The sequence below is a fragment of the Acipenser ruthenus genome, chromosome 5 (genome assembly GCF_902713425.1).
Source record: "Acipenser ruthenus chromosome 5, fAciRut3.2 maternal haplotype, whole genome shotgun sequence".
NCBI classification, from domain to species: Eukaryota; Metazoa; Chordata; class Actinopteri; order Acipenseriformes; family Acipenseridae; genus Acipenser; species Acipenser ruthenus.
The window spans coordinates 76,227,547-76,254,175 of record NC_081193.1 but is presented as its reverse complement, the minus strand read 5'-3'; the positions used below and the strand labels follow the sequence as shown (position 1 = coordinate 76,254,175).

The following is a 26,629-nucleotide window of genomic DNA, read 5'->3' as shown; positions in this document are numbered from 1 at the left end:
AAATTTATTCTGGCATTATAAAATGCACATGTTCCAGACAAATTACAAAAAAAAGACTGGGGTTGTTATTTGTTGAGCTCTGGTGTTCCGTCTCATTATGAATACCTATTTAATCTATATTGAGGTGTATTGCAATGTAGCTCTCATTCTGGTATTTTTATTGACGACATTCTAGTGGGGGGGGGGGGGGGGGGGAATAAAAGTAGTATCCTGGGTTAGGGTGTACAAGGTCTATACTTATCTATTGCTACAAGTAAAGCCGATCTGGTCTTCCGACACAGTTCTAGGTGGAAAAGTTGAAGAAACCGAGAATTTCTAACCTTGCAATACATTTACTGTATGTAGTAGGTTGATTTCAACGCTTGTTTATTCGTTATTCCATTTATAATTGGGCTACATTTTTACTGTCCAACAGTACCGGACTGCAGGTGTTTATTATTTGAACATATATTGAGATATGCAAGAAACACACTTTTGAATCCTTTCATTTGCTGTGAAGTTAATGCTCACAAGTTGATCGTATTTGTTCAGCAATGGATTTACGAGCACTCATTTTTTCTGCTGATCTTTATAACCTGGTATATGCAGGGATATGCAGTAATTATACGAAGCAGCTTCACAACGCACAGCTCGACATCCATTTTTAGCGTTCTATCATCTAGCAACAAGGTCAAAGTTCAGCGTATTTGAACTCTCAGCGACTCTACCAGCGACTGTAGTTTTTTGAGCAGGGAGATTGTCAGGCAACACCATAAACTGCCCGATGAGGCGACAGTGAGGATAGCTGGTCGCCTTGCTTTAACTATGGATGAACGATGGAGGAAGAAAAAAAGAAAAAAAGAAAAAAAAAAAAAAAAAAGGCCTTTAGTCTTGCTTGCAGGAACACATTTTTGGTAGCCATTTAGCTTATAGTGGGTGGTATCTTGATAGTATTGAATATTGTGATTCTCAGCTGGGTATGTGAATGTGGAGCACTATTACCAACACTGGGTGGGTTAACAAAATCAGGAAATTCCTCAATTTCTCATTTTCAGGGAGGTCCTGGTAAGTGTGAAGAACTATGCATTGACTGGTCAGGTGGGAACCACAAGCCTGGGTTTTGAATTGCTGCAGAACAAGCATACAGATCCTAAAAATAGAAAATGAAGAGTTTGATGTGTTACTGAGATAGAAACCTACCAATGGAACCTACTATCTGCTTGCTTTTGGATTGTCTGTTGGACTCAGAAATGATACACACCAGTCAAACACTCATTTATAACTTCTCTACAATGGTAACCCAGCTTATATACACAATGGATAACCAGAATACAGAAGTGGCATGGGAAAGGCTCCATCATAAAACGCAATTAAACTTTAAGCAATCAGTATTTTCAAGTGAATGAGCCAGATAATGAAAGGCAGACAGCAGCATCTGGTGACATTTCATTTCTTACATGCATAATAAGCCCTGATGCTCCTCTTAATGGGACCTCTGCACGCTCAAATAGTTGTCTCACAGGAACAGAGTAGAGTATCGATGACTTCAAAGCTGTTGGTTCATTGATCACTTAACTAATTAAATCACAAAAAAAAAAAACAATCTCCCAAAATGATACATCGCTGAAGACCCTGCTCTGTACTGTACATAATCTTTAACCCCTTCAACTCCACATGTAAAAATGAATTTGCACATCAGGTACTAGGTTTAGAAATAATTTCAATAGCTGTTTTTACCAGAAATTGTTATAAAATACTACGATAAAAAACAAATCATAAATGAATGCTACATTTCCTTTAACCCTTTATACTTCATTTTTTTTTATATATATATAAAATAGTTTTTGAAAATACCACAAACATAATAAAAATAATTGTAAATAGCAACACATGCAATGAACAATAAAATAAACAATTTGTAAACAGGAAAACACATATGCAAGATTCGTCTTTTTATCATTTGAGAAATATTGCAACTGCTTCAAAATGCTGCTGCTAGAATCTTGACTAAAACCAGAAAAAGGGAACATATCTGGGCAGCAGTGTGGAGTAGTGGTTAGGGCTCTGGGCTCTTGACCATAGGGTCGTGGGTTCAATCCCAGTTGGGGGACACTGCTGCTGTACCCTTGAGCAAGGTACTTTACCTAGATTGCTCCAGTAAAAACCCAACTGTATAAATGGGTAATTGTATGTAAAAATAATGTGATATCTTGTAACAATTATAAGTCGCCCTGGATAAGGGCATCTGCTAATAAATAAATAATAATATCACCCCAGTGTTGGCTTCTTTGCATTGGCTTCCTGTAAATTTAAGAGTTGATTTTAAAATACTGTTGTTATTAACTTTTAAGGCCCTAAATAACTTTCCTAAATAGGCACCAACCTATTTAGGAAAACTGCTTACCCCATATATCCCCAATCATAACCTTAGATTCATGAATATGGGACTGCTGGTAATCCCTAAAATAAAGTATGTTAAAAACTTTGGAATGAGCTACCAACACATGTGAGGGAAGCCGAGACACATGTGAGGGAATCTGTTTTTAAAACCAGACTAAAAACATATATTTATAATATATGTTAACATTTTTCATTGGCAGCAACAGCAAGCAAGTTATACCAATATAAAATAAAAATAAAACACCAATATATTTTATATATTGTTGGAAAACATGGAACAAGTATTGAATAGCAGTTTGCTACGCATGAGGAATGACGGCTGTATTCATGTTATTTTTCTGAAAAGTGATTTAACATTGGATAGAAAAAACTGTTAGTTCCAAAAATGCAAGCACTGCTGTAATAGATGAAGGCTGGCTATATACTCAGGGTATATAGATACTTGCACTGCATTGACTCCGAGCAAGCAAGAAATAATAGCAGCTTCATTGAGTAATGGATGGTAGCAGAGAGCTGATAAAAACACCAAGTTAACGTATATTTAACTATATTTAAACAACCGCACATTAGAAGTAAATTGAAGGCAATATGGTAGAGAAGTTACCCTGAAGTTATGACAACTGGAAAGGATTCTTTTGTGTCAAAGCAAATGACTGGCCAGCAGCACAAGGCTGTACAAACAAGTCCTTTGACCTCCAGCCCTGACATGAAAGACATTTGCCCTTCGGGGAGTCCACTGGGGTATAAAACTAGTTAAACAGGTTTTTGCTTAGAAAATACAGCTGGTTTATGAGGGGGTCATAAAGCTAGTCTTCAGGGGGACCAGAAGGGGCCAGGCTCTAAGACTTCAGAGAGATCCAAAGAGATAATGCCACTGGGATCAAAGGGTCTCAGGCAAAAACGGAGAGATAGGAACAAGGAAGATGACAAAAACCAGATGTATGGACCTTTTTGGCACCAGGGGTCTGAAGAATGCACTGAGTTCAGAGGTCGTCACACTAGACTACACACACACACACACACACACACACACTCACACTAAATTAACAGGATAATGTGTTGTACCTTTTCTATTGGTTGAGTGTCAGAGAAAGAGGAGGTGGACCATCTATACAGAGGGGTATTTAATGTCATGCAAAAGATTGTAAAAACGAGTATTCTGTTTGTCCTGTACCTGGGACCAGACTCCCTGCATGTATGTAATAAACTTAACACTGATTAAGAAATGGCGTCTGTGCAGTTTCTTAAGAAACATCGATACTCACGTTTTAAGTAACATCATATATCTATATATAGTGGTTTGCAGAAGTATTCATCCCCTACCAATAATATCACATTTTGTTGAATTACAAATAATGTATGCACAGTTTTTCAAATGCACTTTTTTTTTTTTATTCAAAGCTGTACTGGTTAAACTGAACACTGTTATATGAGGAGGAGGTTAAATGTCAGCAAAACTTGCAAAGAAAATGTACAAAATGAAATTTATTGGTTGCAGAAGTATTCAGCCCCTTAAGACAGTACTTGGTAAAAGCACCTTTTGCAGCAATTACTGCGAGGAGTCTTTTTGGACAGACTAGCTTTGCACAGTAGGATGGTGAAATTTTTGCCCATTGTTCACAGGAAAATTGCTCCAGTTCTGATAAGTTTGTTGGGGATCGTCAATGGACTGCAATCTTCAAGTCTCACCATAAATTTTCGATTGCATTCAAGTCAGGACTTTGACTGGGCCACTCAAGAACATTAAATTTCTTCTTGTTCAACCACTCCAGTGAGGCTTTGTGCTTCGGGTCACTGTCCTCCCCAGTTGTGGCTGACTCAAACAGGTTTTCCTCAAGGATTTGCCTGTACTTTGACCATCCTTTCTCCCCTCTATCCTGACAAGCTTCCCAGTCCCTGCTGAAGAGAAGCATCCCCATAACATAATGCTGCCACCACCATGCTTGACAGTTGGGATGGTGTTGACTGGGTAATGTGCAGTGTTGGGCTTGCGCCAGACGTAACACTTGGACCGAAAAGTTCAATTTTTGTCTCGTCTGACCACAAAACCTTTTTCCACATGTCTGCAGGATCATCTACACACTTTTTTTCGCAAACTCCATAGGTGCTTGAAGAGGAGGCTTTTTGACTAATGGCTTCTTTCTTGCCACCCTTCCATACAGGCCAACTTTGTGTAGGGACTGGCTTATTGTTGATGTGTGAACACTGACTCCCATCTCAGACACAGAACTTTGCAGATCAGTTGGCTTCAGAGTGACATCCCTCTCTACCACTTTATCCCTGACTTGTTTCGAAACCTCCTTTGTCTGTTTGTATGGTTCCTTTGTTGGATCACTATGCGAGTTGCAGCTTGAAAGTCTTTATATACCTGAGGGAAATTATCTACAAGTTAAACCACTTTGAGTACACACAGGCTGAAACCATTTCACTAATTTTGTAACCTTTCAATGAAATAATTCGCAGCTAAGCTCATTTAGGGCTGCAGCAGCAGGTGAACACTAATTTGAAGAAAGTATAGTAATGCATGTTTTTATTTATTTCATGCCTCATTAGTGCAATGCTTTCATTTGCATGGTAGTTTCTAATCTATACTGTCATGTATAAATTGTGACGTGTATAGAATACGTTTTAATTCAAGCTGCGTAATTTGTCCCAGTGCTAAACAAAACAATTGTATTGCATGTTCGGGTTTGCTAAGATCGTACAATATTGCTACTGCACCATAAAGAAAATACAGCTACATAAGGATTATACCTTTCTACCACAGAATATATTCTTTAAAAATCGCATGAGAGAAGTGGCTTCTGAACAGTAAGTACACAACTTTAATATGTATATTATTTAAGTAAGCTGCCAAATGTCCTGTGAAAATATAAATAAAATTCTGTTTTTACGTAGCATGTGTAAACTGTACTGTATTACTGTAGATACCCTACCCCCCTTTGCAACCTTGTTTTTATTTTGTCTCTTGAAAATCAGGTTGTTAGCACACAGAAAGCGCATTTTCACCACTTTTTTTTTTTTTTTTTTTAAACTTGTTTTGTGTCTGACTGCCTAATAAACATTGCTGATTTAAAATGTAAATCTTCATATCTGCAACATGTGCACCTTGCTGTTCCGTTTAACTCAGATACTGTAATAAAATAAGTATGCAGTCGCGTTGCTGTTAACAGTACACTGACTAGCAAACTTTCTTCTTGTTAAAATAACTTGCTGTACATTAACATATTCCATTATGTAAAAGTAGAGATTCAGCTTTACAATAAAACATTATTACAGAACATAAAAAAACTAATTTCATACTTTGACAAAAAGTATTTGGGCACACTTACATTAATATTTTGTGTGCCCACCCTTTTTCCCCCCATTCTTCAACACGTACAGCTTTGAGTTCTGCGATCGACTTTGTTTTTTCCTTTTTGCAACAGTAGCCTTCAGGGTCAATGGGATTCAAGTCTGGGGACTGAGATGGCCAATCCATAACTAAAACAATCTTCCTTTTTTTCAGAAATTCCTTTGTAGACTTCGCAGAATGCTTAGGGTCATTATCCTGCTGGAATACAAACTTCCATCCAGTAAGCCTTCTAGAACTAGGTAACAAATAAGTGCAAAATCTCTTGATATTTTGCAGGGTTCATTGATCCTTCAACAATACAAAGTTTGCCAGTGTCTGAGGAAGAAAAACAAGCCCATACCATCACACAACCTCTACTGTGTTTAACAATGGGATTAATTTTTGTTTAAATTCTTCTCCTCTCTTCCTCCAAACATATTATTGCTTTCTTGGTGAAAAGTTAGATTTTGGATTGGTCTCAACATAAAATTTGGTTGAAGAAATCATCAGGCTTCTTCAAGCATTCAATGGAAAACTCCAAATAGCTTTCTTTTGTGTATTGTTTTTAACACAGGTTTGCATCTTGGTTTTCGCCCTTGGACATTAATCTAAGGTATAGTTGAAATGTTCATCATGAATTTATTGACCATCTTCTCTAAATTCTTGTGTCAAATCTTTTGCAGAAGTCCGAGGATTTTACCGGGCTGCTTGAACGACTAGTCTAAGATAAGGAGGATTTAAAACAAAATTGTGGCAAAATGTACTAAAATGCCTACACACAAAAACCCCAGAAGAATGTGCCCGTGACCATAGGGATTTAGTTGTGGAAGACAGCAAAGGAAAGAAGATACAACTTAAGTGTGCAAGTTCTGTTGAGTTACTACTATACATATTTTGACAGAAAAAAAATGCTCAAGCATTTTGGAATGTAACCAAAAACACTAAATTTCATACAGTATAATCAAAAACAAAAGCCCCCCAAAAAAAACAAAACCAAAAAAAAACGATTTACATAAAACTCAAATAGCTAAATTAGCACCGAAAAATAAAATAAAAACAGAAGCCCTAATTAAAAGTACACGTTCCTCCAACAGAATGGGTTTCATATGAAATATGTTGATTGCCCAAATACTTGTCGTATGAAATTCGTTTTTGCATGTTATTTTTCATTTTACTCATGTTATGTAATAATTTGGTGTTTTATTATAAAGCTGAATCTCTACTTAAATGTTTATCTTTCACTAGAACAATTAGAAATTACAGGAATCACTTCAATTCTTTGCAACATCTACTGGCCATAGTCTACTGTTGTTCTTGTATTGATTCAGGGCGATGCAAGGGTTCCATTAATGGAGGTTTTATTTATTTTCTCAATTGGAACACAGCGTAGTTTACACAAAAAAAAAAGTACAGGCAAGGAGTGCAATCTTACTGCTGCTTCTCTTTCGCGTGCTTTTCCTGTGTATCCCTTTTTGTCACATCTCGTTTGTTCTAACTTTATTGTTCACTGGTCTCTCTATGGCAAACACAATAGTCCAAAACTAAACTTAAAAAAAGGTGCAGTCCTTCAAATCCGAACTGGTAAATATTTCAGTCTTACATTAACATGGCATCCAAGCAAAGCATTGTGTGGAATTTCTTTATCAAGTAGGAGAAAACAGAATTTCCAAACTCTGCCAAGGAAATATTTCATTCAAAAGAATGAAGCACAGCACTAATGTTTTTATTATATATATATATATATATATATATATATATATATATATAGTTAGATGGATAGTAACAGGGCAAGGAAGGGGTTCTCCCTGCCAAACACATGTTCAAATGTGTGTTATTGTTAATTTCTTATTGTGTTAATTGTTTTTGCAGTTGGCTCTGCAAATTGTAAATTGGTGTCAGCTGCCTACATCTATTTCTGTGGGGACTATAAACCCCACAGCCAAATCATTCGGGACTGCTGAGAAGGAAGCAGGAAGGTGTATGTCCTGTTTCCGAGCAATCCCAACTGCGAGTACTGGATATAAAACTGTGTGCTTTTTTGTCTACCGGTAAACAGCTTATCTGTGTTAGTTAGGGTGCTCAACTGTATAATCAGTGCTCTGAAGGAGCTAGGTGTTTTATTTTGTTTACTTTTGTATTATTAAAAAAGTGTTCGTCAGCACTAAACTCCCAAGTTTTGTGTGCTGAGTCTCCTTTAAAAATGGGCAAATGAACGCAAGCAATATATATATTATTAATTAAGAATGCCACGGTATCAAATTTTGACGGTATGGTAACTGTGAAAAAATATACCACGGTTATCGTCGTACCACGATGTATACTTAGTTAATCTTTGTTTAACAGCTCAAAGTGAACGGCTAATGAAAAAAAGCGGCTGCATTTTATTAACAGCAATAGCGTCTGGTTGAATGCGTGTTCGGTGTTTGATACATTTCTTACTTGCAATAGAAAAACAAAAGGAAAACACAAAAAAGTCCCTTTAGATCAATTTTAGTTAGTAATTATAGTTTTATCTTGAGGTTAATGTTTTTGATATTGGAAACATTTTAAAACGCAACACAATTATACTGAGGTGGGAAGTAAATAGTAACGTGACAAACATTTACACTATTTTGTATTATTTATAATGCCTTTTCCCAATAGAAAGCGAAATATTCCTAAATACTACCTTTTAATTCTTTGCATCCAAGTTTTAAGAATGAAGCCTACTGTTTGGTTTTCTGTTTCAGCAATTTGTCAGTCCCAGACTGTTGTGTAAAATTATATATTAAACAAAACAGGAGAAAAAAGAAATGTGTTAACCAGATTATTCTGCCTTTTATTGCAACTGTGGTACCATTCACGGAGTGAAAATTGTAAAGGGTACTTTAGCTAAAACCTCCCGACAGAAGGGGTATATTTAAAAAAACAGGTTGAAAACCCCAGAGTTAAGAGAAGCAAAGTGTTACCTAGCAATAGCCAATCGACTGCGTTTTAAGACATGCAGTGCCCGCCCACTGATCTCTCAGCAGAGTGCAAACATTAATGATTTAAAGACGACACCTGCAAATTGTGTTGTTTTTTTTTGACTGCATGTTAACAGCAACGAAGAAAGGAAAGAAGAAATGTTAAAGGCGGGTATGACACCGCTGCAAAGTTAAGCAGCATTTTTTTTTTTTTTAAATGGGAATACAATTCTATTAATTTCTGAATACATAAAACCAAAATCCCTACAACACTATCAACTCGAGGAGACGGCAGCATCTTTACAATACCGTTTAAAATAAATACAAATGCCTGTAGCATCTTAGACTTAGTTATACAGTAGTAAATATAGACTTTTTGATTCTGCATAGGTGTGTGCTTAATGCGTTTCTCTTGACAGATACGATGGATAATAGCTACTGTTACTTCTTTGGTTTGGTAAATTAATAGGAAGGCAGTGATGAAAAGTTAGTGCCTTATTCTTGCTGATATTTTCAAATATTTGTGCTTGATTTACTGAACCACATTTGCTAGCGATCATTGTTTAGCAGGGCGGTTTATATTAAATATGACATCACTTATTTAATAGCCTACTCTGATAATCTCATGCATGGCAGTTTTCAGAACTTGAGATGTCTGTGTTCATTAGTTAGTTCTAATGAATACGGTGGCTCACCGATGGACAAACGGTGACTAAAAACCGTGTGAACTCGGTAATCATGGTATAAATAATTAGTTGCGGTTTCAAAACTGGTATACCGTGACATCCCTAATTATATACACACACACACACAGAGTCAAACCCTTATTAAGAGAACACTCAAGGGACAGTCTAATATTGGCCTCTTAACACAGGTGGCCTCTTAAAAGAGGGCCCATAACTTATGAATGTTCTATTTCTCTGACATGCTTTCCTGTAATTATGTATTTCTTACATACACTGTAAAAGCCAGAAGATGGAATATGAACAAAAGGAAGTACACCGAGCATCAAAAGAAACTCATCACTATAACACATTTTCGAAAAAAATAAGGTATATAAAATGGACAATTTACAAAATGTTTATGGTTTCTTTTTAATCACTCAATCATTCATCCTTGACCATGACACACTTGAGTGACTATGACTGAAGCATATGCACTTAATCACCTAATTAGTGAGACAGTTGATTTGACACTGGATATGGAGTGATTTCAGCTGTTGAATTGCAAGCTTGAATAAAAGCAAGAAAGAAAATCACAGAAAAAAATCAAATACGCCACGTCTGTCAAGACAGCAGCGCCTTCGTGAAAATTGGCATGTTGGAGGCTGGACTAGGGCAGCGTACTGTGGCTCGCCATCTTGGGTGCTCACAGCCAGCAATTTCAAACCTGGTGAGACGGTATAACCAGACACACTCTGTCAATGGCAGGCCACGAACTGGGAGACAAGAGTCACAACACCTGCCCAAGATTGACAGATTTTGCAGCATCAGATGTCGGTTGATAATCAGCACAATATAAAGTCACTGCACCGGCTCTAAAACAGAGTTTGTCATTTTTCGATCACATCTAGTGAATTTTATCCAAATATAAGCGATAAGTTTCTTATGATGCTCAGTATATATAATTTAATAACATTCATTTAGATAATGCATTTACAAAACAAATTATTTTGCAAAAGTAATGAATGCTTGCCCGTCTCAGGTGACACAAAATGTTTTAAATCCTTTGCAAATTTCAACGCCCGTGTCTGCCTTTCAGGTACGTGTTGATTCATTACATCTTGAAACCAACGCCAGCATAAGATCTTTTTCGATTACAGCACACATTGCTTTAATACTCTTAAGTATGGCTTGAATATTTCTGTGTTTATTTTCCTTTTAACATTTTGCCTTTAAGTCTTAAGTCACTAAATCCGAATTATGAGAACATTCTGTTAAGATAGCGGGAAAGAACACAACACGAAACTGACACATTGGAAGCTACCTAGTGCTACTGCGAGAACGTTAAAGTAGCATCTGGGGGAAGTGATTAATGTCATTGCTTGCAAGAATAATGAAGGTGGTAAAACAGAATCAGCAAGTCAATCAGGACATCAAGGTAAAAAGAAGTGACTGTGTAATAATTAACAGTTTAATTAAGATATTGAATCGACTTACAAAACGGTCACGTGAACAAAAATAAAAACCTAAAACTTCAAGCCTTAGTTCTTTCTGTTTCAAAATGCTGTTTCTGCGTCTTTCTAGTGCCGCATTTTTCAGCAGTTTTTCTGGCACTTACTGTCTTTACAAGTTTAATACAGTGCCTTGCAAAAGTATTCAGACCCCTGACCAATTCTCTCATATTACTGAATTACAAATGGTACATTGAAATTTCGTTCTGTTTGATATTTTATTTTAAAACACTGAAACTCAATCAATTCTTGTAAGGTGACTGGTTTTACAGTGCCTTGCGAAAGTATTCGGCCCCCTTGAACTTTGCGACCTTTTGCCACATTTCAGGCTTCAAACATAAAGATATGAAACTGTAATTTTTTGTGAAGAATCAACAACAAGTGGGACACAATCATGAAGTGGAACGAAATTTATTGGATATTTCAAACTTTAACAAATACAAAACGGAAAAATTGGGCGTGCAAAATTATTCAGCCCCCTTAAGTTAATACTTTGTAGCGCCACCTTTTGCTGCGATTACAGCTGTAAGTCGCTTGGGGTATGTCTCTATCAGTTTTGCACATCGAGAGACTGAAATTTTTGCCCATTCCTCCTTGCAAAACAGCTCGAGCTCAGTGAGGTTGGATGGAGAGCATTTGTGAACAGCAGTTTTCAGTTCTTTCCACAGATTCTCGATTGGATTCAGGTCTGGACTTTGACTTGGCCATTCTAACACCTGGATATGTTTATTTGTGAACCATTCCATTGTAGATTTTGCTTTATGTTTTGGATCATTGTCTTGTTGGAAGACAAATCTCCGTCCCAGTCTCAGGTCTTTTGCAGACTCCATCAGGTTTTCTTCCAGAATGGTCCTGTATTTGGCTCCATCCATCTTCCCATCAATTTTAACCATCTTCCCTGTCCCTGCTGAAGAAAAGCAGGCCCAAACCATGATGCTGCCACCACCATGTTTGACAGTGGGGATGGTGTGTTCAGGGTGATGAGCTGTGTTGCTTTTACGCCAAACATAACGTTTTGCATTGTTGCCAAAAAGTTCGATTTTGGTTTCATCTGACCAGAGCACCTTCTTCCACATGTTTGGTGTGTCTCCCAGGTGGCTTGTGGCAAACTGTAAACGACACTTTTTATGGATATCTTTAAGAAATGGCTTTCTTCTTGCCACTCTTCCATAAAGGCCAGATTTGTGCAGTATACGACTGATTGTTGTCCTATGGACAGAGTCTCCCACCTCAGCTGTAGATCTCTGCAGTTCATCCAGAGTGATCATGGGCCTCTTGGCTGCATCTCTGATCAGTCTTCTCCTTGTATGAGCTGAAAGTTTAGAGGGACGGCCAGGTCTGGTAGATTTGCAGTGGTCTGATACTCCTTCCATTTCAATATTATCGCTTGCACAGTGCTCCTTGGGATATTTAAAGCTTGGGAAATCTTTTTGTATCCAAATCCGGCTTTAAACTTCTCCACAACAGTATCTCGGACCTGCCTGGTGTGTTCCTTGTTCTTCATGATGCTCTCTGCGCTTTAAACGGACCTCTGAGACTATCACAGTGCAGGTGCATTTATACGGAGACTTGATTACACACAGGTGGATTCTATTTATCATCATTAGTCATTTAGGTCAACATTGGATCATTCAGAGATCCTCACTGAACTTCTGGAGAGACTTTGCTGCACTGAAAGTAAAGGGGCTGAATAATTTTGCACGCCCAATTTTTCAGTTTTTTATTTGTTAAAAAAGTTTGAAATATCCAATAAATTTCGTTCCACTTCATGATTGTGTCCCACTTGTTGTTGATTCTTCACAAAAAATTACAGTTTCATATCTTTATGTTTGAAGCCTGAAATGTGGCAAAAGGTCGCAAAGTTCAAGGGGGCCGAATACTTTCGCAAGGCACTGTATGTTGGGAAATATTTAAGAAATAAAAAACTGAAATATCTTGCTTGCGCAAGTATTCAACCCTCACACATTAATATTTGGTTGAGCCACCTTTCGCTGCAATAACAGCTTTAAGTCTTTTGAGGTAAGTATGTACCAGCTTTGCACACAGTGTCAGAGTGATTTTGAACCATTCTTCTTGGCAGATTTGCTCCAGGTTGTTCAGGTTGGTTGGACGACGCTTGTGGACTGCAATTTTCAAGTAGTGCCACAGATTCTCAATGGGATTGAGATCAGGACTTTGACTGGGCCACTGTAGGACATTCACCTTTTTGTTCTTGAGCCACTCCAATGTTGCTTTGGCCTTGTGCTTGGGATCATTGTCCTGCTGAAAGGTGAATTTCCTCCCAAGCTTCAGTTTTTTAGCGGACTGAAGCAGGTTCTCTTGCAGTATTTCCCTGTATTTTGCTCCATCCATTCTTCCTTCAATTTTAACAAGATGCCCAGTCCCTGATGATGAGAAGCATCCCCACAGCATGATGCTGCCACCACCATACTTCACTGTAGGGATGGTGTGTCTTGAGGCATGGGCAGTGTTAGGTTTGCGCCACACATAGCACTTTGAGTTTTGGCCAAAAAGCTCTATCTTGGTCTCATCTGACCACAAAACCTTTTCCCACATTGCAGCTGGGTCACTTTTCTTTCAGCTGGGTCACTCTTTCTGGCAAACTCCAGACGTGCTTTCAGCTCCTGGAATTCATGGAACCAACCAGTCCTTACATTTATTTTTAGTCTTCCAAGATTGAGTATACATACTTTCCCATGTCGACGTTTCTCATTAACTACAGAGTCCGACAATGCGCAAGTGCATTAATAAATACATTAAAAAATGCGCTTGCGAGAACTGCGATTTTGAACACTGTTGATTTCAGTTTTCAGAAGTTTCTGTTGCATTTTCTGTAAACATTAATGCAATTTCTACAGGAAGTTGTATTATTTTTTTTCCTTAGTTTTTTAAATATATTTTTAATTCTGTTAACTGTTGCTTGATAAATACAATAAATACAAAACAATAAACTGTTGCTTGATAAATAAATAAATACAAAACAATAAATAATGTATTGGCATTTACTTGAACAATCTAGCTTGAAAATAAAAGTCCAGTACATAAATATCAAGTGATAGGTATATGAAATGGAAGAATATGGAAACTACAGTATTTCAAAAGGAAAAGAGTAATACTGAAACAGAAAATCACGTTGGTGTACAAATTATATACACAAATTTTTGAATATATCTTAATCATTTTATTAATACAGATTAGCACAAACCGACATACCACTTTCTTAGGAGACTAGCATGAGCTACTATAGGAAATCTGGAGCAGCTTCCCTTTCTGGCTGGTGCTTGCAGTCTGCCCCAAAACACTGCAATACACGGCTAACTAGCTTTAATTTGTATTACATTAAAACTATGAATACTTACTGTAGAAGTCACATTAATGTTTATGTAGGACCCTGGAAAAGGGTAAAAGTTATTAACATAGATTGTATACACTCTACTTAAGACTTTCAATGTAATACTGTTGTAGCTCAATTTTGCCAGAACGCGTCGCCAAGAGAGGCGCTCAGATCAGTGAGCCAACTATACAGCTGGGGAGTGCGTAGGAGTAAAAAGTTAAAATGTTAAAGTGAAAGCAAAACGCAGAGTTAACGCATTCATTAATGCCTACATTTTCTTACGGTGCATCTATGTTTGCATCATGCCTTTTGGCACACTAAAGGCCTGGAAACACCAGTGCTTCGCGTCACGCAGTAGACAGTGCCACACCAGCGCGTCTATACCCTTTCCCAGGTAAAAGAAAAAAAAAAAAAGTACTTTATAGAATTATATTTAGCATGAAAACACCCTCCCTCCCCCTACTGTTGCTCTTGCCTATACATAAAGAAAATATGGCTGGTTTTGGGAAGACATGGAAAGTGTGACATCAACAGAACAAGAGGAAGAAGAGATTCATACTGTACATAAGTTTGAAAATACATTTCCATTTGACTTGAACGTCAAATGGAAATGATGGGAGACTACATTTGGGGGCTGATTCGTGAAAGTGATTTACAGTATAATCGTAAATCTCGAAAAACTACTCACTTCTAAATCTTTTGTAGTCATTTTTGTATTACTTTAGTATAAATACATGTTAATTTGGATTCATATGTTGTTTTTTTCTGACTATGTGAATGAAAAGACACAAATTCGCCCGTTTTCTCATTGGAAATAGGTAAATTTCAAAATATCACTGTCCTGGTCACAAAAGCAAAGTTTGTGGGGAATAATAGCCATTTTCTATACTTTTGAGGCATAAGCAATTAGGAAATAACACTTACTACCCAGGAATCAAAAAAAAAAAAAAAAAAAAAAATTTGTTACACGGTGTAATCAGTGTGTGTTTGGGTGTACTTTTTATCTGCATTTTGTGTGTAAACTGCCAACATTATTACTTGACCACATTTTTCCAGCAACCGATTATGCAGCAAAAGATCTGACCGGTATATCTTGTAGCTCATGGTGATATTTTTCGTTTAATAAAAGACTGAATCAGCACAACAAAGCATATAAAAATAAAATAATCAATCAACAGTTATATTCATTAATTGCACAATGCGAATAGTTTCCTGAATTAATTGTATATGCTAGGTTTCAGATCGATCTTCTAAGTCAATGCATAAGACATTCTACAATGCTATAACATATACTCACTGTATTTCGTACACTAAGTAAAAAAAAAAAAAAAAAAAAGACGACCTTACAAAGAATACGTAGGTTGGTTGCTTAAAAAAATAAAAAAAATTATACAATTTCATAACTCTGCTGTATGGTATACGATTGTACAGTTCGGCCATCATCACCAACATCGCTTGTAAGCTCGGAACTGATTGGTCCATCGCGATTCACGGTGTCCATGGAAAACATAAGCCTGGAAACAAAATGCCCTCAGAGAAGTAATGTAGAAGTAACTGCCGCTATTTTACCTGAAGAAAATAAACATTTTCAATATTATTCACTGGAACATACGAGCACTGTAAAAACCATCTTTTTTCTCTTTTAAATAACTATTTTAGGCGGCTCATTTGGCACAGTAGATGGCAATTTAGCTGGCCGTCGGCTAGAAATGAGAAGGCTGGCATCAACACAGCTTATTACAGCACTCATGCTGACAAACCGGCAGAAAGAAACACCATAGAATAGACGACAAACCTTGACGTATGCAGGTACGGCATGGTACTGCAGTGTGCACGCCCTGGAGCTGAAGTGGTTGAAAACATTATACTGACTTACCTCAGTTATTACACTGACACTAATCTTTCATTTAAAACTTTTCTAAAGCCTGGTCATACCGTGGCCCGTTTAAACTGTCCATGCCCTGCTTGAGTTAATTACCACACAGGTCTTCAATTCCTCACCCTATGAAACAGGGCAGCCCTGGTAACAAGAGGTTCCATCTAAATCGTGGGGATAATTAATCTGCAGCTCTGCCTTCACTCTAAACACCTCCACCGTTCTTCCGGATAAGGACTGAAGCCCGTCACTCACTCCCTGACAGCTATAATAAATCCCAGCCTCAGGACCCAGATACTGGGGTGAGCGGGCAGGCGGTTTAAACTCTATATTAGTCTTGCTCAGTTGAAATTGTTTCTTCAGCTAGCTGTACAGCAACGCTGCCTAGAAGGATTAAAGCCATCCGTCACAGTGAGTGTCAGGTATGAAACACCCCTGCCAACAAAAATGAAAACACACAGCCTCATCTTGATCAGCATTATTATTACTATCATGATTATCTGAAGACATTCAGACACTTGTTTATTACAGGCCCGTGCCGTGCTGGGATTTGGAAGGTCCTAACACTCTCAATAAATGTGTACAGATATTAAAACAATAAATCAGAATTTTAAAACAAGACATTTATTTTTCATACCTACTCAGATCTTTAGGTAAGCATTTTGCAAATACACACACAAAAAAAAAAACCCACTATCCTGCTCCTTATAACTGCATCATCCTCTTGCTCAGAAAATCTCTTGTATAGAAGAACTTCAACATGGGATCCAGCATCACCCCTGCAGCTGAACTACCAAAAGGGAATTCTGAAATGGTGAAAAGATGCCGTAACCACGAACACCATGGATCTCATACCAGTTACAGTAGCACTGCTGCCAGTCTTTACACACTATTCTCATTGATCGTTTCTAGTTGGATTCAGCAGGGCAGGGGGGGGCCAATATTAATATTTCATATTAGACTTCCTACATCACCTTCTACAGTGTGCAGTGCCTGCATGTGTCGCTTAATGTCAGACACCATATTTATTACCAATTACAACATGCACTGTAAAGCAGAACAATAGGCTACATTCAAAACAAAGAGAACAGGTTCACACCAATAACAGGAATTTAAACAAAAGTTTCTAACAGAGCAAGAAAATGAAAATACAAGAAAAACACTTACTGACATAAACCTCAATGTCGTATTTGCGTTCATTGGACAAACACTTTTTGAAATTCCTGTAGTCAGCAGCAACAACAACAAAAAAAGGGGGTGGGGGGGCAACTTTGAACCAAGTTCTCTCCGAAGCATTCTTAGCAGTGTTGACCGTTACCTGCACAGACATAATAAATGCAGCATTTTCCAGAGCAGCCCTTCACAAAAGAAACTCTCAGCCAAACAAAAACAGCTTAAGAAAGAAGGTAAAGACAACCAGGTTTAAGAAACATAGAATACATAACATAATAATATGGGTCAGAATATACTGCCACACAAAAATGTGTCTCATTGGTTTTAAACTAGTAATGCACTGGTGGTTGTGTCACTCATGCATTATGGCTCAAAACCAACTCGAGACATATTATTGTGCAGCAATGTATTCTCATCCATCCATACATTACGGTATTATGAATAAATGCATAAATGAAAATGTTGTCGTATTACTATTTTTATTATGCATTTATTTAGTGACCTGGAGACATTCCTAGTAATCATCATTTTTACGTCTTCCAATACTGTACATGACCAGCTATGGGATGAGAAACCTCTACATCGAATTTTTTGTTGTAGTATACAATTTTTATTTGGTTCTTAACACCCTTTATAACCGTCTTGCAAACCATGAGTACATAACACCGAGGCTGAGGCAATGCATCGATCCATCGTATCATTTGAACACTATCGATAGTCAAGCCTGTGCATCATTTAAAGCAAGGAAGCTTTTTTTTTTTTTTTTTCAGGATCATTTATTGGATTTAAGCTCAGAGTTTCCCAGCTTGCCTCAGGTCTGACTCACTCAATGTGCGTGCAATGGAGCTCACCGTTTACCATCCACCACCCCTGAGTTTTTACTAATGGGATCGCATTTGCGGAGGAGACTTCAGGACGAGCAACGGGGCAAATTAACAAATATTGACTGCGATACAATGCCTTCTGACATTTGGCAATTCTTTTCTAAAATAGAAGACGGCAAGAAAGTAAATTGCAGCCTGTGACAAGTGTCTGGGATACTCCTGTAACACAACTCATTTGCGTGACCATTTAATGAGATGGGACCCTACAAAACTCCAAACAAAACCTGACAGTGATAAAAATACAAGCCATGGACAATGTACTGAACTGCTGTGGACAGGGTTTACTTTCTGTAAATTAGTTATGTTGTTCTCTGGATTGGTTGTTAAACCGACTTGATTTAAACAAATTATTATTATTAAATCAATGGGTTTTGCTTTGAGCCTCAACTGGCACAAATCAGTTTTTTTGTTACTATATGCACAAACTGATGCAATTTATATCAGTCTTACAGGTTTTACTAGCAATGTTGCACATTAATCCACAACTCCACATGCATTACTGCTGTATTTTTTTGTACCCTTTCAGAACGTCGATGCATCAGCATTTTTGGAAAACCATGCATTATGGTGAAAAATTTGTCATCGCCCTAGCCTTACATAACACTGTTCAAAACACATGCCATTGCTCGCAGTGCTGTGTGGAATACGCAGTTTTTAGTGCCTTGTTAGCAACAGAAATAATGGTACAATGGATTACAGATCTCAGGGACACAGTGATAAAAACACTTGCATGAGTTAAGTTATCTGGAAAACCTTGTTTTTTGTTTTTCAAATGAATTTTAATTTCTGATGTTTTTGAGGTCGTGAACATGTGTGCCTAAAACAAAATGGATGGTCGCAACAATTACTTTTTTGGTCACAAATGGGTGCACTGAGTTACTTTAGCCACAGTGGCTACCAAAAACAAATCCTAGAGGAAACATAGAAGTTAGTGTAGTGAAGTTATAAAAAGTAAATTCTTCATGAGTGGTAAATCAATTTATTTATGTATTTATATAGCACCTTTCAAACCACAGTATCTTAAAGAAGAACTATGCAGTATCAAGTAGCAAAAATGGCAAAATAAAAATAGTTATATAAATACAAATTATCAAGACAAGAAACTACAAATGATGGATAACACAACTAGAAAAATTAGCAAATAAAAGACAAAAACAACCACATTTAAGTCACGTTAAAGAGACTCATATAGGGCTTCATTGTACTTTAATAGATGTTGTTTCCAAACATCATAGTGAACATGCAATTTATTGGCCCTCCATCTACGCTTTAATTTGCAACATTCCCTTTTAATGTTGTAGAGGGCATTGCTAACCCATGATGAAGTTTTTAAACTGGGGCCACAATATAAAACATTCCTGTTAAAAAGCTGTTACATCTGTCAACTAACTCACCAGGAGACACAGAGTGGGTAGCAGAGTGGCAATCATCTCACTATTTCAGAAAAATGTATTGCGGTTGAAGAATTTATTCTTCAAGTTTTAATAGTACGTGCCACACTCTTATTGGGTAAAGGCAATGTAGCCTCAAAAAAAACGCACAAATTATCAGAAACAGCAAGATCTACTGTTGATGAATTTTGAACAGCAAAGCCCAGAAGGATGACTTAATCTTAGGTGCAACCACAATTGAGTAGATCCTGGAACATGCTGAATATAAAATCAAGATAATCTAAAAGCCTTGACAATTCCACAGTATTTGTATGTCAATCTCTGAGTAAAATAATCTTATCGTGTTTAGCAGATACCATAGAAAATTCAAAGAGTACTCAAAAACACTTTCTTGTTTACAATTGTAATCGGCACAAAAAACTGTACCAAGTCCATCCCCCTGCCCAACAGGTCATGCTTTCTGAAAAATAAAAAAATAAAGTATCATTTGAAGGAGAGGTCTCAATATGAGAAATATTATCATCAAAACGGAGCCAGGTTTTGGTTATGAACAACAAAATCAAGGTTGTGATCTACAATAAAGTCATTCATTAAGGAAGCTTTATTTGACATAATGAGATCCAATATTGAATAAAGGTCGGTGTAAGTTAACACATTCTGTTGAAAAAGGTTAAATAGTGTTGATGGGAATATTTATAAGATTGTGAAAGCAGACCCCAAGAGGTTTGCTACCTTCCATAGAGCATCAGGGGTAGTTTGATTCAACAACTTATAGTGCTGGGATGAACAAGGGATTTTCATGTTCGGATATTTGCTCGTTTTCAAAAAGTAATAAAAGCCATTATACTGCTCAGAACACAGGCAGACAGCACAGCAGCAGGGGCAGGGGTGTGTGGCCCCTGTATGTGTGCCTTTATTTTACAGCAAGGCGTTACACTATGTATCTCAAAATATCCCAGGTGTAGGACTTACTTTACCCCAGTGAATTAATTACAAAACAAAGGATGCCAAACAGCAGTTCAAGTTAAACGTTGTTTTGTTAATTCCTGAAATAAATGGTACATTTATTTTATTACAGCATTTTATCTATTTATTACTTTTTTTTTCATTCCATGCCATTTTCACAGTAAATACAGTAAACAATGCAACAGAAACACTTGTGTAGCAGAAATACGATTCAGATTGAAACAGTAAAATTAAGTTCACAGATCATGCTAGTTACAGTAGTTAGTTATTGGGACAACTAACCACCGCATACACATAAAAGCAAGGCATACGTTTTTATTTGATGAATTTAAATGCCCTCTAATACCTCATTTCCACTGCCTTTCCTCAAGTATAGCCGAGCTGGACGGTCTGGTTGAGGTGTAGCTGGAGGGTGTTTCAACTGAAGTTCAGCTATACATTAGCTACACCTCAGACAGCACAGTTTGGTATCTCATACCCAACGGATGCAAACTGTGCAGGGCGATAGTACGTTATCAAAAGGCGTGTGCTAAAGAGACAAACTGTTTTCCACTGCTTTTCTCATTGCATAACGAAACCTCATTACAGCTTCACTACAACTTCCTCGGTCAGCTATACCTGACAAAATGACACCAACGCAGACAGCCATCTTAAACCATACCTCAACCAATGCGTTCAGCTCAGCTATACTGGAAAAATGCAGTGGAAATAAGGCATTAGTGGTAAAAAGTATCATCCCGTGGCGGGGACAGAGAGATAGAAAGAGAGACTAATCCAAGTGTAATTAAACTTTTAGGACAATCTTTAGCAAAATAGGTTCCCGTCAGTCCATCTGTACCTATGTATGTGCCACATTTTACTTTCTTTGTTTCCACCCATTTACTTCAACAGCCATCAAGATTATCATTTCACTGCTGTAGAAATTATGCATAACATGCTACATTATTTGATATTCAACATAAAGCTCTTAAACTTGGAACCATTGGGAATCCTGACCAAGCTTCTTTCTGAGCTTTTAGGAGCCTGCAAACAGTAGCTATGTTTCCATTAAACTTTTTTTATGCACTAAAACTCATGTGTATAAAAAAAAGCTTGACACTGTGATGGAAGCAGGACAAATTCAGTTAATTCATGCAAGTGAACAAAAAAAATAAGCATGTTTGATAGGGGTGGATAAAATTGTATCCTGTACTATAAATGATGCGCACAAATGCAATGGAAATACTTTCCGAGCGAATTTTATAAGCTAGCACATACTTTTTTCAGTCATATGGTGGTATTTACATGGTCAACGCAGCACATCTCTACAGGGTCTGGGCACATAATTAAAACTTAATGGCACATATCATATGCAGGGTGCTCCCCAGGCCTTTTCAGCCGGCAAAGTGGCTGTCGCCACCCGACTGAAAAAACCCGATCTGCCCATCTTGCAGATGCCTCTGTGCCTTTAACAATAAGGATTGAATGCGCTTCTAGCAGACTAGATCACTTGTGAGTTGCTGGGTGAAAAGTGCCAAGCACTTCGAGAATTTAAAATGTTAAATGACTGCTAAAAAAAATAACCAATTATTTTCAAAGCAAAAATAGTGACAATGAATGCAGGGGGTTAAAATATGCTGGCGATCGGTGCAATCCACCGCCTAATGCTATTTGCGCCGCATACTTTATTAAAATATTATTTGTGTATTAATTCAGTCCATTTGTCGTATTATTATACTGTATATGTAGTACATTATAGCTATACATATGCACCAAAAAAAAAAATTGTATTCCTTTTGTTGTGATATCGTAACAATATGTACCCAGGTGCTTGTGAGAGATATTGGGGGTTCATATATAGAGGCTGTACACCTTTAAGAAGAAAGGCATGATGTGATATCAGCAGAACACTTGTCATACAAACGCTTAAGTGCAGAGGTGCTGGTGCTGGACTATTACACTGCGGTTTCATATAACAGTTATGATGGTGACGAAACATGTGCGAGTACTGTTGTGTTAAAAAAAATGGTTAAAATGAACAGTTGCATTCAAAACAAAAATAGACGTGCATTAACAAAATGTCCTGAAAACTTAAAGAAAACAATTTAAATGAAGCAAGAAGCTCAATAATTAAACTAAAAATGTTAAAGTTACCTTTTTTGTGAACTCCAATAACCCTATGTTATCTTTCCCCAGTCAAATCATAGAGTGCCTAAATAAGCACGGTAATTTACCAGAATAAAAAACAGTCATGAAAAAGAAAATGTAGAACATAAAAAAGCGCAACCAGATAGTCAACGAAAGACAACACCTTATTCAAATTATTTGTCTTATTATATATTTAAGGTAAGGCAAGTTTATTTTTCCATTAAAAGTGCTCCCGGCTATAATGTTCTGCCACCCGGCTGTACAGAATTCCTGGGGAGAACCCTGATATGTCAATCAAATCAACACCTATGACCAAATGTTTTGCATATCATTTTAGGATTGAGACAATTCAAAAAAAGAAAAATATTATATATTATATATATAAATTTAACACCATTTAATCAAACTACAAAATTGTATAGCAGAAGTCTACCAGAAGCCATAATAGCAGTAGTATTTCATGTCAGATTTTAGTTAAGTTGCCTATAGGAAAAAAAAAAACAAAAAAAACTACAAAGCAGTATGTAATTCAATATGTTAACATAACATTATATTTAGGGATTCTGATTTACGGTTTTATGATGGATCATCATTTTGTTAATTTTCCAAATAAATGAATATGGCTGCAGTTACATTTTCTGCATTACAGCCTCCAGATGTTTCTGTTAGGTTCAAAAACGATGGTAAATAATACATTGGCTCGTGTCACTTTGGACAGTGCTTTCAGCACACATTCTGCACACACAGGGTAGACCTACCACTGATTTCAGGGTTTAGCTGAAAAGGCAGTTGCCAAATCTCTCATTGTTTCTGGCAATAGTTTATGTACTACAGTGCAGTCCTTGGAAGACAGAGGAATTGGACTACATTTTTGTGGCCATTTCTTTAAAGATGTTACCTGTTGTAAATTGTAACATCTTTTGCCAAACTGTAGGGAAGACAGAGCTCATTCTGTGGGGATTTTTTTGGTCCAAGTTTACAAATGCTGACATACACCCTGACCCTCCCGTTTTCTTTCATTTCTCTTACAAACATATTTTCTGCTGCAGGCATGTTTAATGTTTGCATCATCTTTTTATACCATTTATTGGCATGATTTTTGGCCACTGTATATTTTAATTCCACCCGACCGTTCAAAAACAAAATATTCATTTTCCCAAGCAGGATTGAAATATCTTCTTGTAGGTTTCGGTGCAGCTATCTCTGGAGAGTATCTGATACTGAACTGCCATTCTGCCTGTTTATTATTATTATTATTATTATTATTATTTTTATTATTATTATTATGTACTTAGATTGCATATGAGGGAAAAAATACAGCTTAAAAAAAAAAATGAGAAGTTGCACAATGGTAATTATTTTTAATATGGAGGATAGATAGATAGATAGATAGATAGATAGATAGATAGATAGATATCTATATATCTGTCTATCTATCTACCTGCCTACCTTATTGGTCCATTTTCAGTCCAGCAACACGTTATATAACCAGAATGCTCAGCGAGGTTGGTTATTCGCTAGTTTATACCCTAATCTTGAGAGTGACTAGAAAAGAAATGGATGGAAATGCATCGAACTTTTTTTTCGAATCAATAATTTGTGCGATAACCATTTTTAAGCTCGTGTCGTCATTACATAAAGCTGTTTGTTCGCTATAATCCAGTTTAATGTCAACCTGTTTTTTCTACGGTAAGATTCGCGTATATTTTTGTGATACCTTTTGCAAGTTCGCTAGAAATGTTTTCGTCTTGTTGATGGAAACATAGCTAGGTGACGTTTCAGTCTAGCTGTCAGGCAAAAGTAAACTGCAACTACTGTAGGTGGTGGGCGGGTGTTAAATAGGATGCAATCGGTGATAATTTTAGTAGCTTAATTAGGAACCTGTGGTGTTCGATTACTATACAACTGAAAGCCTTGGCTCGGGTTTGACGTTTTGATTAAGGAAAGTCCATGAAACAGACGAATAATATGATCGTGATTGATATAACGTTATAGCTAGGCTAGTGCTCAACAATGAACATTCGTAAACAAACTAATGGGGTTATTTTTTCAGTAATATATATAAACTGCAGTGTACAATATTGAAGGCATATGAAAGTTTTTTTTTTAATATATTATATATATATATATATATATATATATATATATATATATATATATAAATGATTGATAGATAGATAGATAACCACACGTGTATAAATAATACTGTGTTGTGAGCGTTGCTTTATCGGATACACTTGCTGGTATTATTCACAGGGGATCCCAATTATTGTTGGTAATAATTAAATAAAACTACACACACAGACGAGAGCTTGAGATTGTGTGTATATATATATATATATATATAAGCTCAAAAGAGCCAGCTGCCCAACGTTTCGATATGTTGTACATATCTTTCTCAAGGGAGCCTGTGTTTGAATCAAAACATTGGAGGTATTTATAGGTTTTTGACGGCATGACAACTACTTGTTATTGTTTACATTCAAATATATATATATATATATATATATATATATATATATATATATATATATATATATATATATATAAATAAAATCACAGATATATTTTGAGCGGTGTCATTACAAATAATATTTTAATAACCAAAACAATTTCACTGTTTCTTACCCCCAGAATCCGCAAGAGCAGCGGGGCGGGAGGCCCGGCGGTTTGCTGCGTTCGCTGCCTGTGTCTCCCATGGCTCTGGTCGGTGAGACTGTGAAGGCAAATCCGTGGATGGCGGGGCGGCCTAGCAGCTGAGGGAAGCTTCTTGGTGGGACAGAGGCAAGAAAACCAGCTGAGCAGTAAAGCCTGCCGTTTACCGAGACAACAGGATCGACAGCCTCACTGACACAAACACCCGCGGTAAACCCAGCCGGGGAAGACAGTTTTAAACGACGGCGAACACAGCCGGGGAGAGCTCGGGGATCCTACCCGGGAATCCAGGCCGGTCAGCTGGAGGGAGGGCGACACCAACTACCAAATAGGGGAAACCAGAAATTTAGTCCAACTCACTACAGGAAAGAGTAACACACTTAGTTAAAACAAAGTTTGAAATGTCTCCTTAATTAATTAACTAAGTAATATATTTGGCCTTTGTTGTGTGAAAATATGAAGGTTCCTTATCTTTCTCGAGCCCCATAGATTCATACTTCCCCTATGTGAAATTGGTATCGCTCAGGTGGATCCGTCTGTTTGGGACCATGGTTTACGGTGGTGAGGTGATGAAACTGCATTTATGTTGTCAACATTTTGGCTCTCTGTATACTACAGTGCAATAGAATATACTGATTGTATTTGAGCCAAAATGGCAACAATTTCATAATCAAACCTTGTTTGGGGCCTTTGAGTCCTGCCAAAATCAGCTAGAGTGAGACCCGTCCACTTTCATGAGGGCGGGACTTCACAGAAACAGTAAATCATTATTATTCATGGCTATATAAAGCACGCCAACATGCTGTTTATTTAATTTGCTTACCTGTTACATGAGTGTAGCCGTTTCCGCTGTTTTTGACAATGTATAGATACAGATGGACAAGTGTTTTCGGGTCATACCAAAAACCCCGTAAATATCAGCTGGCGTGGGATATACCATGCACTCTTGTAAATAAAGGGTGGTCGTAATTAAATAAAACATAATCAGGTAACCTAAAATAAACAAGTAACTACCATTGCTGTCGCTAGTATGTAATTATAATGTAACTAAAGTTGATCAGATTTAATTTAATTTATAAATAAAAATCTTCATGAAGAACACTTTTTTATTATTATTATGATGACCCCCCCCCCCCCCCCCCCCCGAATTTGTTTTGTTTGTTCGCAGGCCTGGACTGGTGGTCACTTATTAGGGTGCGTTCACGTAAATCATTCTTAGAAGATCATTGGCTAAATTGGTCAGGTTCTGCACAGGATCTGCACAGGATCTGCGCAGAATGATCTCTGTGAACGCACCTGTATGCTTTCTGCTCGCGATCTAAAACATACAGCAGACCGTCATGTGAACGAGGGAATACTATTTGGACAACAAATAAGATACAGTACCTAGCT

The 26,629-nt window shown here is 37.2% G+C and overlaps 1 protein-coding gene across 3 annotated transcripts in view; it reads right to left on the bottom strand.

Moving 5' to 3' along the window:
* The window catches only part of zfand3 (zinc finger, AN1-type domain 3), a 74,311-nt gene extending 48,137 nt beyond the window's left edge, over positions 1-26,174 (bottom strand). For 2 of the 3 annotated variants that reach the window (XM_034004071.3, XM_059024532.1), the window contains exons 1-2: positions 26,061-26,174; positions 25,211-25,558 (exon numbers count right to left, since the gene is read on the bottom strand). In XM_034004071.3, coding sequence (XP_033859962.2) covers positions 25,211-25,281 — 71 coding nt within the window. In that variant the 5' untranslated portion in view covers positions 25,282-25,558; positions 26,061-26,174. Of the gene's footprint in view, positions 1-17,208; positions 17,360-25,210; positions 25,559-26,060 lie in introns of all 3 variants that reach the window. The other variant, XM_059024533.1, reaches the window with a different exon arrangement.
* Positions 26,175-26,629: the final 455 nt, after the last annotated feature.